The 12,675-nt window shown below is 41.6% G+C and overlaps 1 protein-coding gene across 1 annotated transcript; it reads left to right on the forward strand.

Moving 5' to 3' along the window:
- Nucleotides 1–1,255: 1,255 nt before the first annotated feature.
- Nucleotides 1,256–8,043, forward strand: LOC107203189 (toll-like receptor 6). Its single transcript, XM_019006407.2, has 3 exons — nt 1,256–2,139; nt 2,296–2,365; nt 5,531–8,043. The coding sequence occupies exon 3, from the start codon at nt 5,621–5,623 to the stop codon at nt 8,024–8,026; it is 2,406 nt and encodes an 801-aa protein (XP_018861952.1). The 5' UTR covers nt 1,256–2,139; nt 2,296–2,365; nt 5,531–5,620; the 3' UTR covers nt 8,027–8,043.
- Nucleotides 8,044–12,675: the final 4,632 nt, after the last annotated feature.

Raw genomic sequence — 12,675 nt, forward strand, 5'->3', positions numbered from 1 at the left:
AGTATAAAGGAAACTGAACTATGGCAGACAGGGAGACTTGACACAATGTAGGTTGCCCTGCTGAGAGCTCAGCTCTTCTTTAGCTTTAGAACTGTTACAAAACATCTTCACTGAAGTTTAGCTGCAGAGAGTTAGAGGAAGGAAGGGCACTCAAGGGAAAATAATGACACACTGTGGGAGATTCTGCTGAGGGGAAGGTTCAAAACTTCTGTGAAACCCATGTTTACTCAGGGCTTTGGTTAGTCTGTTTTTTCTTTTGGAAATATTTGCTTAGATTGACTATAATGCTCATTTTTGTTTTGTCAAAAGAAAGCAGTATTTATAATCCATAAATGAGAAAATTGTGTGTCCTGCAAGGTGGCTCTGGGTTACCAATTTGATTTCTGCAGCTTTGATCCTTGTGTCTATTTATACCAAAGCAAAATAGACTTGAGCATCAATGTGATACAGTCCCTGCTCACTTTGACTTGTGGCGGCATTTAGCCTTTGTTTCACCTACTTGACATACAGCTGACAATGACAATTACAGTTAAACATTGATGTGAGCAAACACTAGTTTTGCAAACCTTTAATTATTTTATTAACTTTCCATGAGTACTTTGGTGAGTTCATCTGCTGTGACTATGCTTTAATCCCATGTCTTGCACACGTAAGATCCCTTCTGCAGTTCTTATCAGAGAGATTGTTCACACTTTTGGCATGGTGCTGGTCCTGTATAGCTTTTCATGCCTGGCCAAGGGTAGCTGTGATTCCTCTCTGGGTAAGTAATGGTGACATACAGGCAGAAGTGTGAAATGGCTTTTTGTGACCATTGGTAGAGCAAACTACAAAAACCCCCAGTGGTGTAAAATTCAGAAATGGAACAAAGTATCTGCATGAACATATGGAAAAGATGATATGTAGCTGGTACATTTTAAGATGCATGAGCAAAAATAAATTGCTTTCAGTTTTTGTCTGTCATGAAAAGTGACTGAATCACTAAACTGATATCAGCCCCAAACAAAACTTTATTGAATTGGTTAGTAAAAAAATTATGCAAGGTTTCTAATGGTTTAACAGAGGTATTCAGGAGTATCAGTTTTATTTTAACCAATTGCAAATTTTTCTTTATGGCAAAATGTTTATTTGGATGTATTTTAAAACTTCATAAAGAAAGGTGGTAAGAAAATTATACTACAACTAAAAGGTGGTTTTAATAGCTGTGTGTGCACTAGAGTCAGTTCTGATGAAAGCTGATGATGTATTTGATTTTACCATGCATCTAATATTTTTTCTATGAATTATATTCAAAGTAAGCAGTAAAGCTGCTACTGTTTTGCCTAATTGTGATATCTCTGTTCTGTCAACAAGTGCCTTACTCTATTCAGTATCATGGATTAATGCCTAGCAATAGGAGCATCTTTTTGAACTTGAAGTCTAGATGATATCAGCTGGCAAACACTCTTGCTGCTTATTGAGAAACATTCATGATCCCAGGTCTTGTCTTGGGTCACAGATGATGATTTTCTCCCAGGCTCATGTGCCTGTTCACAGTGCTAACTGAATAGCTGCTTTCTTGGATTCCTTCAGCCCCAGATTGCCCTATATTGTCATATTCTTTGCAGCTTCATTACACCTGTCTTGTCATAGGAAATATTCTCTGTTGATTTTTATAAGTTTTTGGAGGAAGCCACAATGCGAGGTATCCTTGATAACCATTCTAGTGTAAAGATGATTGACCTGTAAAGGTTTTTAACTGTGCCAGTTTGCCCCTGTTACTAGATTTTGAGATATAAACTTCTGTCATCCATCAGTGTGCTACATTAATTACTCTCCTTGATGAGCAAAAAACTTTGGTAGGGTAGAGCTCTGCAAGAGATCTTTGTATGAACAAAAACTGGCAGTGAGGGTTCTGCTTCCTCTTTTCTGTGTGTGCAAAGAGGAGATGCAGTTGACAGATTTCTAGAACACCTGTGTAACATCAGAAGCAGACTTGAAATTAGAAATGCAGAATTATTTGAATCGTCCTGCCAATCTATACTACAGATAGGCTTATTTCCTCCTAAACCAGATAGTTATGTAAATATTACAGAAGTAAATGCATTTTTAGTCTGAGCTGCTAAAAGTTTCCTTAACTGCTCTTAATACCTGCATTGTAAGGTATATACCTGTTTCATTAATTCCTTGAATTGTATAGCCTGTTTAAATAAAACCTGGGGTTTTTTTGCTTCCTGGGGTAGGTAATTATTGAGGAATCAGCATCTCATGTGAGATTCCTCACCTTGAAGATTACATATGTTTGAAATTCTACTTCAGGCATGCTAACCAAATATGCAGAGGACTTTTTCTGGTTCTTCAACTTGGAGATAAATTCCATGCAAAAGAGGTGGGTTATATTTGCTTCATTATTTATAATTATTTTCTCTTTGTTATATATGTATATCTCTTCATCAGCTCTCAGGTGCTGGTGTTTCTTTGCTGTTGGAAGATACTCTTACATTTTGAAGTTTCAGTGAAAACACTCATCTGAATTTCAGCAAAGAGGAAGGGGAGAAAAATCATTTGGTATGGCAGTTGTAATTCTCAGCCAACTCTAATTTAATACCATTCTAAATCAGCATTGGAGAGGTAACCCTTGATCCTTACTATTGCTTTTCTAGATATATTTGCTTTATTCTGCCTGCAGCACTCTGCAGGGCTATAGAGTGTGACTCATCTCTTGTTGCAATGTCTAGCATAGCATGTACAGTAAATTAAAACTCATCTGGTGCTGGAACATAGACAAAGGATATATTTCTATCTTTTTCTCCCTTCAGAACATTTCTTGCTTTATTACTGACATCCCTTTTGTCCAAGAGGAAGTTTCTCAAGATAGTGCTAGATAAAGCTTATTTGATTCAAGAGTTAAGATTGCTTATCAGCTTGGACTCTGAGGAACGGAGCTAACTGCGCTTTGAAGGAGCTGGGTCAGATTTCCTTGTCTTGTTTTGTCTTGCAATTCATATTGTCCTTTGACCAACCATCCCAGCTTAATTTCTTTTGTGTCCTCAGATACCCTAGCACAGCTTTCTGAAGGTGTAATTTGACCTCTCTATCGGATTTGATAGTGTTAGAAATACTTTAGTGATTTCTTCTTTTATTGCTTTTGGTGATGTTAATTGCATATATTTTTGTTTTACTTAATTGAGAAAAAAATTTATTAAGTCTGATAGGAAGCTTGGATGGGAAGGGTTGAGTTTTGGTATCAGTTAGTCAAATTATTAGGCACTAACACATAATCTAGAACTGAAAAAAAAATGGGTTTTGGTTTCTATTTAACAAAAAATTACACAGGGACAGAATTTTAAAACTTTGGGGTTTTAGATCTTTTAACAGAAAAAATCAGAACAGAAAATACAGCTGGAGATGTTTATCTCCTGAAACAATTTGACAATATTGTTGTTGAGTGATTTGCTCAATATGAGTTGCTTATGCTTCATATTGTCTGTGTGTTTTGTTTAACGCTTGACAATGAGAGAGTAATGCCCAGGTCATGGTTTTTCAGAAAAGGACTGATGTCTCTCCAAGTCCATGAAGGCTATTGATAGGCATGACCAGATATTAATTCAGCTGGACCCAATCTACAAAATCCTTTCTTCCTTGGGTTTTTGATACTTAGAACTAGATTAATTGTCCCTCACTATTTTTAGAGAGGTTCACTTTCAAGTTCCAATCGTAGGAAAATATAGGAAATTTCATAGGACACCTAGGAAATTCTGGAGTCTTTGGTAATGTCTGTTTTCTTTCAGATTTTGGGTATCACTGCTTCATACATAGTTCAGTCATGGTGTGGTATTACCATTAGTATGCTTTTGGTCAGACTGGTGTAAAAATATTCATTTGTGTGGAGTATGGATGGTTGACCCTGGCAGAGTACTAGCTGTCCACCCAAGCCATTGCATCACTCCCTTCCTCAACTGGACAGGGAAGAAAATATAAAATGAAAGGCTTGTTAGCCAAATAAGGGCAGGGAGAGATCACTCACTCATCCATTACTGTCACAGGCAAAACAGACTCAACCTGGGAAATTAATTTAATTTATTAATCAGAGTAGGATAATGAGAAATAAAACCAAATCCCAACACACCTTCTTTCCAGACCTCCCTTGTTCCCTGGGCTCAGCTTCACTTCTGAATGCTGTATCTCCTCTCCCAATGGCACTGGGGGTCAGGGAACGGGGCCTGTGGTCTGCTCATCACTTGTTATTTCCCACTTTTTCCTTCTCACTCTGTTCCCCTGCTCCATCCTGAGGTCCCTTTCACTGGAGATAGTTCTCCACAAAGTTCTCCAACATGAGTCCTTCCCACTAGCTGCAGTTCAAGAACTCTTTAGCACAGATCCTTTCCATGGGACACAGTACTTCGGGCTGCTCCAGCATGGGTCCTCCATGAAGTGACAGCCCTGTCAACAAACCTGCTCCAGGGTGGGCTCCTCTCTCCACAGGACAACAGGTCCTGCCAGGAGCTTGCTCCAACTTGGGTCTCCCATGAGGTCACAGCCTCCTTCAGGCATCAACATGCTCCAGCATGGGCTCTTCCATGGCTGCAGGTGGATCTCTGCTGATCATGGACCTCCATGGGCTGCAAGGACACAGCTTCCTCAGAGGAATCTCTGCTCCAGCACTCAGAGCACCTCCTCCCCCTCCTTCTGCACAGACCTTGGTGTCTGCAGAGCTGTTTCTCCCATATCTTCTCACTCCCCTCTCCCAGCTGCAGTTGCTGTTCCCCAGGGCTTTTTCCCCTTCTTCATGGTGTTATCCCAGAGGCAGTACTAATGTTGTGGATGACCTTGGCCCTAAATCCAGCTTAAATCCAGCTACTGGCTTTATGGAGCACAGAGGAAGCTTCTAGCAGCTTCTCAGAGAAACCATACCAGTAGTCCCCCTGCTACCAAAACCTCACTGCACAAACCCAATGCAATGGACAGTATAATTCCTCTTCAGAATTCTTGGCTTGCTGGAAAAATAGACTATTATTTCTTTGTGTTATAGCAAGGACAAAGCTGATAATCTGACCCTGAGAGGGTGCATGGCAATGGCCAGGGTCTTTGGAGTGTGAAAAAGAATATCCTTTGAGTGAAGAGTTCGTTTTTGCACCAGTTGCTGTGAGGGTGGTTTTATTGGAGTTTTGTTCCCAAATGTGCATGAATTTGGGAGGTATAGAAAAAGCAGATGGATTGGTTGTTTAATTCTCCTTTATTTATAAATGCATTGATGTTGGTTTGTACCAGTTTTGCATTCTTTTGTGATTGTTGAGAAATTTGTATTTTTAACATCTATGTTATTTTTAACATACCAGTGGCATCCCACCCCCATTATTAAGAGAAGTAATTTATATTTGACTGAGTCAATAATTAAAGAATGGGAGTGAGGACTATTGATAAGGACTGAAAACAAGAGTATGTAAAAATAATTTTTTATTACATAGATTGTATATTGTATTTTATTTTCACAATAAGAAACAACTTCAACCATTCAATAGCTTCATTAAATTTCATGTATTTTTTTTCATAGGGCTGGACTCATCAGGGAGACATATTGTACAGAAAACAAAGATATACTTCCGTGTTTCTGTAAAAAAACAAGATAAAGCTGGATAGCATAATGAGCTCCCTCACAAATATCTATGTTTTTACTTGTGCCTTTACCTTCACACTATGGAATAATATCCAGCCAACTGTAGAAGATGAATTTATTGCAAATTATTCAAGCAGTTTGCTAACTTATGTTCCAAAAATCATTCCAGCCCATACTCAGGTATTAGATTTATCACATAATAGGATCTCTGGACTTAGTATCTCAGAATTTATTTATTTTTCTGACCTTCAAGTATTAAATATTTCTCATAATATAATTACAGTGCTTGACTTTAGTGTCTTTATTTTTAATGAAAATTTAGAATACTTAGATTTATCTCATAATAACATTTCAAAAGTTTGCTGTCTCACTCTTGCGTATCTTAGACATTTAGATCTTTCTTTCAATAAGTTTACTGCCCTGCCCATGTGTCAGGAATTTGGGAACATGTTTCATTTGGAGTACCTTGGATTAAGTGCTACAATGATACGAAGGTCAGACTTCAGATATATCAAACATTTGCAGCTGCACACTGTCTTCCTGACCTTAAGAAACTTTTCATCGTATGAGCCTCAGAGTCTGACAGTCTTGACCACAAGGAACCTCCACATTGTTTTTGCAGCAAACCAAAACTTCATTTTTCCCCTCTTGTATGATGGAATGAGCACTTCAGAAAACTTAAAAATAGTTAACTTAATATATACCTTGAGCTACAAATATTTCCCTGCTCCGCCTTTAATGCTTCTGAAAAAAATCAAGACAACGGCTCTCACGCTTGAGGCTGTGGACTTACAATGGGCTATCATCCTACAAATTTTCATGCTTATTTGGTATTCACCTATGGAACATTTGACTGTGAGAAATTTGACTTTTCGGGGTCCACTGGAGGAGCCAAATGAATATGCATTTCTACCCTTATTAAGCTCTGTAGAACAATTAATCTCTTTGGATGGCTCCATGAAAACATTAACTTTGGAGCATGTTCGTAATAAGGTTTATTATTTCAACCAGGAGATTCTATACAGACAGTTCTCAGAGATGAATATTGCCAACTTGACAATAAGTGATGCCTATATGCCGCACATGCTTTGTCCCAATAGAACAAGCTCATTTCAGTATTTAAATTTTTCTCGCAATGCTCTGACAGATGAGTTGTTCCAGAATTGTGGCACTCTCATGGATCTGAAATTACTTATTTTGCAGAAGAATAAATTTGAGAGCCTTTACAAGGTAAGCTTCATGACCAGCCATATGAAATCACTGAAATACCTGGACATGAGCAGCAACCTGCTGCGCCACGATGGAGCCGACGTGCAGTGCCAGTGGGCTGAGTCTCTGACAGAGCTGGACCTGTCCTCCAATCAGTTGGCGGATGCTGTGTTTGAGTGCTTGCCCGTCAACGTCAAAAAACTCGGCCTACAAAACAATCAGATCAGCAGTGTCCCCAGGGGGATGGTGCAGCTGGAATCCCTGGAAGAGCTGAACCTGGCATCCAACAGGCTGGCTGACCTGCCAGGGTGCAGTGGCTTTCCGTCCCTGCAGTTCCTGAACATAGAGATGAATTCGATCCTCACCCCGTCTGCTGAGTTCTTCCGGAGCTGCCCAAGGGTCAGGGAGCTGCAGGCCGGGCACAACCCGTTCAAGTGTTCCTGTGAACTGCAGGCCTTTATCCGCCTGGAGAGGTGGGCAGGGGGGAAGCTGTTCGGCTGGCCAGCGGCGTACGTGTGCGAGTACCCGGAAGGCTTGCGAGGAACGGAGCTCAAGGACTTCCACCTGAGCCTGCTGGCTTGCAACACGACGCTCCTGCTTGTGACAGCTCTGCTGCTGACGCTGGTGCTGGTGGCTGCGGTGGCCTTCCTGTGCATCTACCTGGATGTGCCGTGGTACGTGCGGATGACATGGCAGTGGACGCAGACGAAGCGCAGAGCTTGGCACAGCCCGCCCGGAGATCAGGGCGCCGTTCTGCAATTCCACGCGTTCATTTCCTACAGCGAGCGCGATTCGCTGTGGGTGAAGAACGAGCTGATCCCGAACCTGGAGAAGGGGGAGGGCTGCATGCGGCTGTGCCAGCACGAGAGGAACTTTATCCCTGGCAAGAGCATTGTGGAGAACATTATCAACTGCATTGAGAAGAGCTACAAGTCGATCTTTGTGCTGTCTCCCAACTTTGTGCAGAGCGAGTGGTGTCACTATGAGCTGTACTTTGCCCATCACAAGTTATTCAGTGAGAATTCCAACAGCTTAATCCTCATTTTACTGGAGCCTATCCCTCCGTACCTTATCCCTGCCAGGTATCACAAGCTGAAAGCTCTCATGGCAAAGCGCACTTACCTGGAGTGGCCAAAGGAGAGGAGCAAGCGTGCCCTATTCTGGGCTAACCTGAGGGCAGCCATTAACATTAACCTGCAAATATCCAGTGAAGCAAATGAGTGATGCTACACCTGCTAGTAGTATAAGTATGTAAATAACTGACTTGATTATTTTGCATTAAACTTTGTTAATTTTTTTTTCTATTTTCTTACAATATTCCCAGTTTGTTACATAATGTGGTACATATAGAAATTGCTATTGCTTATTTAAGCCGTCCAAGTAGTCAGAGGTCATCTGTAGTTGCGCTTCATCAACAAAGAAAGAGAGAGAAATTTTCAGTGTTTGACCTTATTTTTAGGTTGCATTTGTTTTGGACTTTTCCCATTGAAAGCTATATTTGAAAGTAACAAGAATAGTGGCTGGTTTAATGTAATCAGGCTGCCAAGGCATACATTTAATCTTTGTTCTGATATGAATATTGTGAGGTTAAGAATGTAGGGATATGCTTTCTTGGTTTTAATAAAGTAACATAAAGAAGAAAACTCTTGTTTGAATCCTATCCAGTACATTAGAATAGTAGATGTCAAGAGTACAGTATCTGCACCCTTTTAGCTTATTTTCCCTTCCTGCAAGTCTTTCCCTTCATCACAGAGAGACTTCCTTGGGTGAATGCTGAAAAGTTGAATCCATTAATCCTTGTTTGGTGGTCTTCTTCCTTTGCTGTATTTAACATTACTACTTGCATTATCTACATTATCCAACATTATCTATAGATAGATACCTGCCAAGTCATGATTTCAGAGAATTTGCTATTCACTGTCTTCAAATTCATAGTTAATACTATGTACTTATTTTTTTTTATAGTTTCGTAATATTGCTGCTTTCTGCTCTGATTCTATCAAGCTATACCAGGTTGCATGTTTTTTCTGTTTCCTAATACTCAGAAACTTGATGTTTGGAGGTGAACCCTCTTTTATCTCCAGGTGTTGAGGGTCATCACACAGGTGAAAAAAGAGTAATTTTCCCTTGGAAATAACTTACATGCTAAAATCTTACTGGTTAAACTAATGGTGTTTGTTAGTAGGAGACATCTAGTAACCTGCTGTGCTTAGATTAGATTTGAGAGTCTAATAAACATCTCATTCTTTATCAGTTATTAAATTTCCTGTGTCATTTCATTGGTGATGTGGAGTTGTGTCATTATACTTACAGCTTAATAGAAATGTAAAGTCCTGTGATCACAACTGTGAGCAGCACATGAGGTGATCAGACTGGTAAGAGGACGTGATCCTTAATGCTCACTGAGGTGGCTCACCAGCACACACCAGCTGTGGTAGCTAGATGAAACAGTGAAATTGAAGCTGTGGGAGAGCTTCCTGGTGTCCAGAGATGCCAAGACATATTGCATCTCACCAGAGCTTGTCTGGCTCTATCACTTCGGCCTGCAACAGGAGTGGGTCACACCCCAGGAGCAGGATGACCTGAAGTGTGACTAGAGCACTTACTCTACGGCTTTTTGGCTGTCAGTCTGAGCTCTGAGGAGACAAGGATGAGAAGGAGGTCTTTTGCATGGGATAATAGAGGATTTATTGCTCTGGCGAATCTTGGCGGCAAAAGACAGAAAATGTGAGCGTGCAACAGCTGAAATATGGAGACGATTCAAAGGGAGGGTACAAAGCATCAGCTAATCAGAGATATCCTGGGGAGGGTAGAAGGCAGGGTTCACAAAATCATCATCCAATGAGGGATCTGGGGGGGAAATTGGGTCACATGGACTAATGAAGCCTTGAAGTTTAGGGGATTTCCGAAGTGGAATTCCAAGCGTGCGGTGGGCCTAAGGTAGGATTGACAGGAGACTCAGGATAGATTGACAGCGTGGGGTGGGAGGGTCTCATTTAGACCAAACCATCAACTTAGAACATACCATTAACAAAACACACTGCAACAAAGACACTGCTGTTTCCCACCTACCAGTTCAGGTTAACTGGATAGGATCACAGTAGTATGCCAGGTGCCTGGCTCCTGAGCTTTGGAAAGAAGAGCTAAAATCTCCATTAACTCTTAATTATCACTCAATTATTTCCACACTCATTAAATCCATATCTCTCCAACTTAGAGAGGAGGATGTTGTGGGGGACTATGTCAAAGCCTTACCCAGAAATTAAGATTTTGTAGGGATTAGGGATGCTGCTGGCTGAGAGGTTGGACATGACCCAGCCATGGGCACTCCCAGCCCAGAGAGCCAAACGTGTCCTGGGCTGCATCCAGAGCAGCGTGGGCAGCAGGGCCAGGGAGGGGATTCTGTCCCTCTGCTCTGCTCTGCTGAGACCCCACCTGCAGGGCTGCACCAGCTCTGGAGTCCCAGCGTAAGAAGAATGTGGACCTGTTGGAGCAAGTCCAGAGGAGGCCACAAAGATGATCAGAAGGCTGGAGCACCTCTTCTATTAGGACAGACTGAGAGAGCTGGGGTTGTTCAGCCTGCAGAAGAGAAGGCTCCATGGAGGACTTGTTGAGGCCTTTCAGTACTCACATAGGGCTTGTAAGAAAGATGCAGACAGACTTTTTAGCAGGACCTGCTGTGATAAGTCAAGGGGTACTGGTTATAAACTAAAAGAGGGCTGATTTAGGTTGCATATAAGCAATAATTTTCTATAGTGAGGGTGGTGAAACACTGGAAGAGATGGCCCAAAGACATTGTGAATGTCCCATCCCTGGAAACATTCAAGGTCAGGTTCGGAAGGGCTCTGAGTGATCTGATTTAGTTGAAGATGTCCCTGCTCATTGCAGGGAGTTGACTAGATGATCTTTATGAGTCCCTTTCAACCTAAGTCATTTTATGATTCTATGATTTTATCTCTCTAGCACTTCTTGACACTTTAAAGTGGGGAATGCTATCAAGAAACCCTGCACCCCTTCTTCGTGAAAACCTTCTCCCCCTCCCAGACATTACAGCCTAAGGACATGATTAGCAGTCACACTTAGTGCTAATGGGCTAAAGGGCACATAGTCTATCTTGTTTACTAGACAAGAAAAGAGGAAGTAAAATTTCTTAATTCAGGTTTTCCAGTCTCTGTGAATTTAATGCATCAGCAAACTGGGAGTTATGTCCTAAGTAATGCACAGACTGGGCCATGGAGGATCCCTCATCTTTAAGACTGCTCTGAAATGTAAGTTTTAGGTGGGTGTGAAAGAAATTGTTTCTCAAGTCTGCCATGTATATTGTTTTGGAATATTAATGTTGTAAGAGCCCTTTATACTCTATCCTTTCCACCTTGCAGATCTTTCATGCACATGCCAAATTATTTCAGTTATTTACATACCATACCATAAACTACAGCTTCTTAAAATACACTTTTGAGTTTCTTTGATAGAGCAGACTCGTTTTGTTGTGGTGTGTTGGTTGGTTTTCTTTTTTAAATAAGCATTTGACAACATTTCTTATCAAGCAACATTGTGTATTGCCTTAGTTAGTGTTCAGTCAGAGCAGAATTTTAATTGTAAAAGATACATTTAAAGTGTTTTTATGACTAAAAATTACAGTAAAGACACAGAGAACAGTTTTAAATCCTTGAGCAGACTTCTGTGTATGACAGGATTAAACTCAGTGATAGCAAATAAGACAGACAGAACAGCTTAATTTCTCAAGTATGAGAAAATTAACATTACCTTAAATCCAATGAATTTAAATTTTGCCTTTTTCTCAGACTAAGAGGGACACCCAGTGGCCATTGAAATTATCACTGCTTCCTGAAAGTGGTAACTCAGTCTAGAACGTATGCAATGCTTTTTGACTCCTAGGAAACCAGATAAATCTTATCAGCACAGCAACTGGAGTAGCCTCTTGCAGGTGTGCGGGCTCCAGAGGACAGGTCAGGACGAGCTCCTCCCCGTGACAGCTGCCACGCTGGGTCAGTGGCCGTGACTCCCCCATGCCATTGGTCCCTCCTCCCTAAACCTTAGAAATCAGCAGCCTGATATGAGCTTTGCAATATGCAGTCCTTATTTTCAAGCAGGAGACCAAGAAATTCAAGCCAGTCATTTTCTCATATGCTGATTGCTGTTTGCAGGCTTTTATTTTTATGCCTCATTTCTGCTGTATTGCTTTCCCTTCTGTACATCACCATGGCTTACCACAGGTACTCACCAGGCTGATCTGCAAGATCCCAGGCAGCGAGAAACCAACATCCTGATGCAAATACTTCAGCAGAAATGGAAGTGTTAGAGATGCATAGTGAATTCAGACAGGCTCCCCCTTCTCAGGCATCTGATAAGGTCTGAAGAAATAAAACCCCTTTCTTCTTCATCTCTAATCATCATCATCATCTCTCAGCACAGACTGCAGGTGTGTCTGGAGGTGCACAGGACTCACATGGAGATGTGTCAGCAGCCTCTGGCACCCCAGCCTGGGAGAGGCTGTGGGGCAGAGCCTGGCACCAGGAGCAGGCCCAGTCAGTCATCTTGTGAGTGATAAAAAAGGCAAACTCACGTGTTCGGTGCTCCACACCTGCCTATGGGCTAATTAGAATGCCCTAATTAGAAGTGAGTAAAACATTTTTATGAGCTTGCCACTAAGTGTGCTGCTCCTCCAGCACAAATTCCTTGTGCTCCTGCCCTGGGCCCCTTGGCAGGAGGCCACACGGGAGGTGGCCACGGGCCAGGCAGAAGGGCCACCCAAATGTCCAGAGCCACAGGGGTCTCCTCTAGGCTGCCTCCGACCCCAGCGCGGCATCACTGCTCCTTGTCATCCAGCACGTGACAACATGACCACCAAC

This window comes from Parus major, chromosome 4, assembly GCF_001522545.3.
Source record: "Parus major isolate Abel chromosome 4, Parus_major1.1, whole genome shotgun sequence".
Taxonomy (NCBI): Eukaryota; Metazoa; Chordata; class Aves; order Passeriformes; family Paridae; genus Parus; species Parus major.

What these genes read in the sequence shown, in the direction of transcription:
- LOC107203189 (XM_019006407.2), top strand. Translation starts at nt 5,621, where the DNA reads ATGAGCTCCCTCACAAATATCTATGTTTTTACTTGTGCCTTTACCTTC.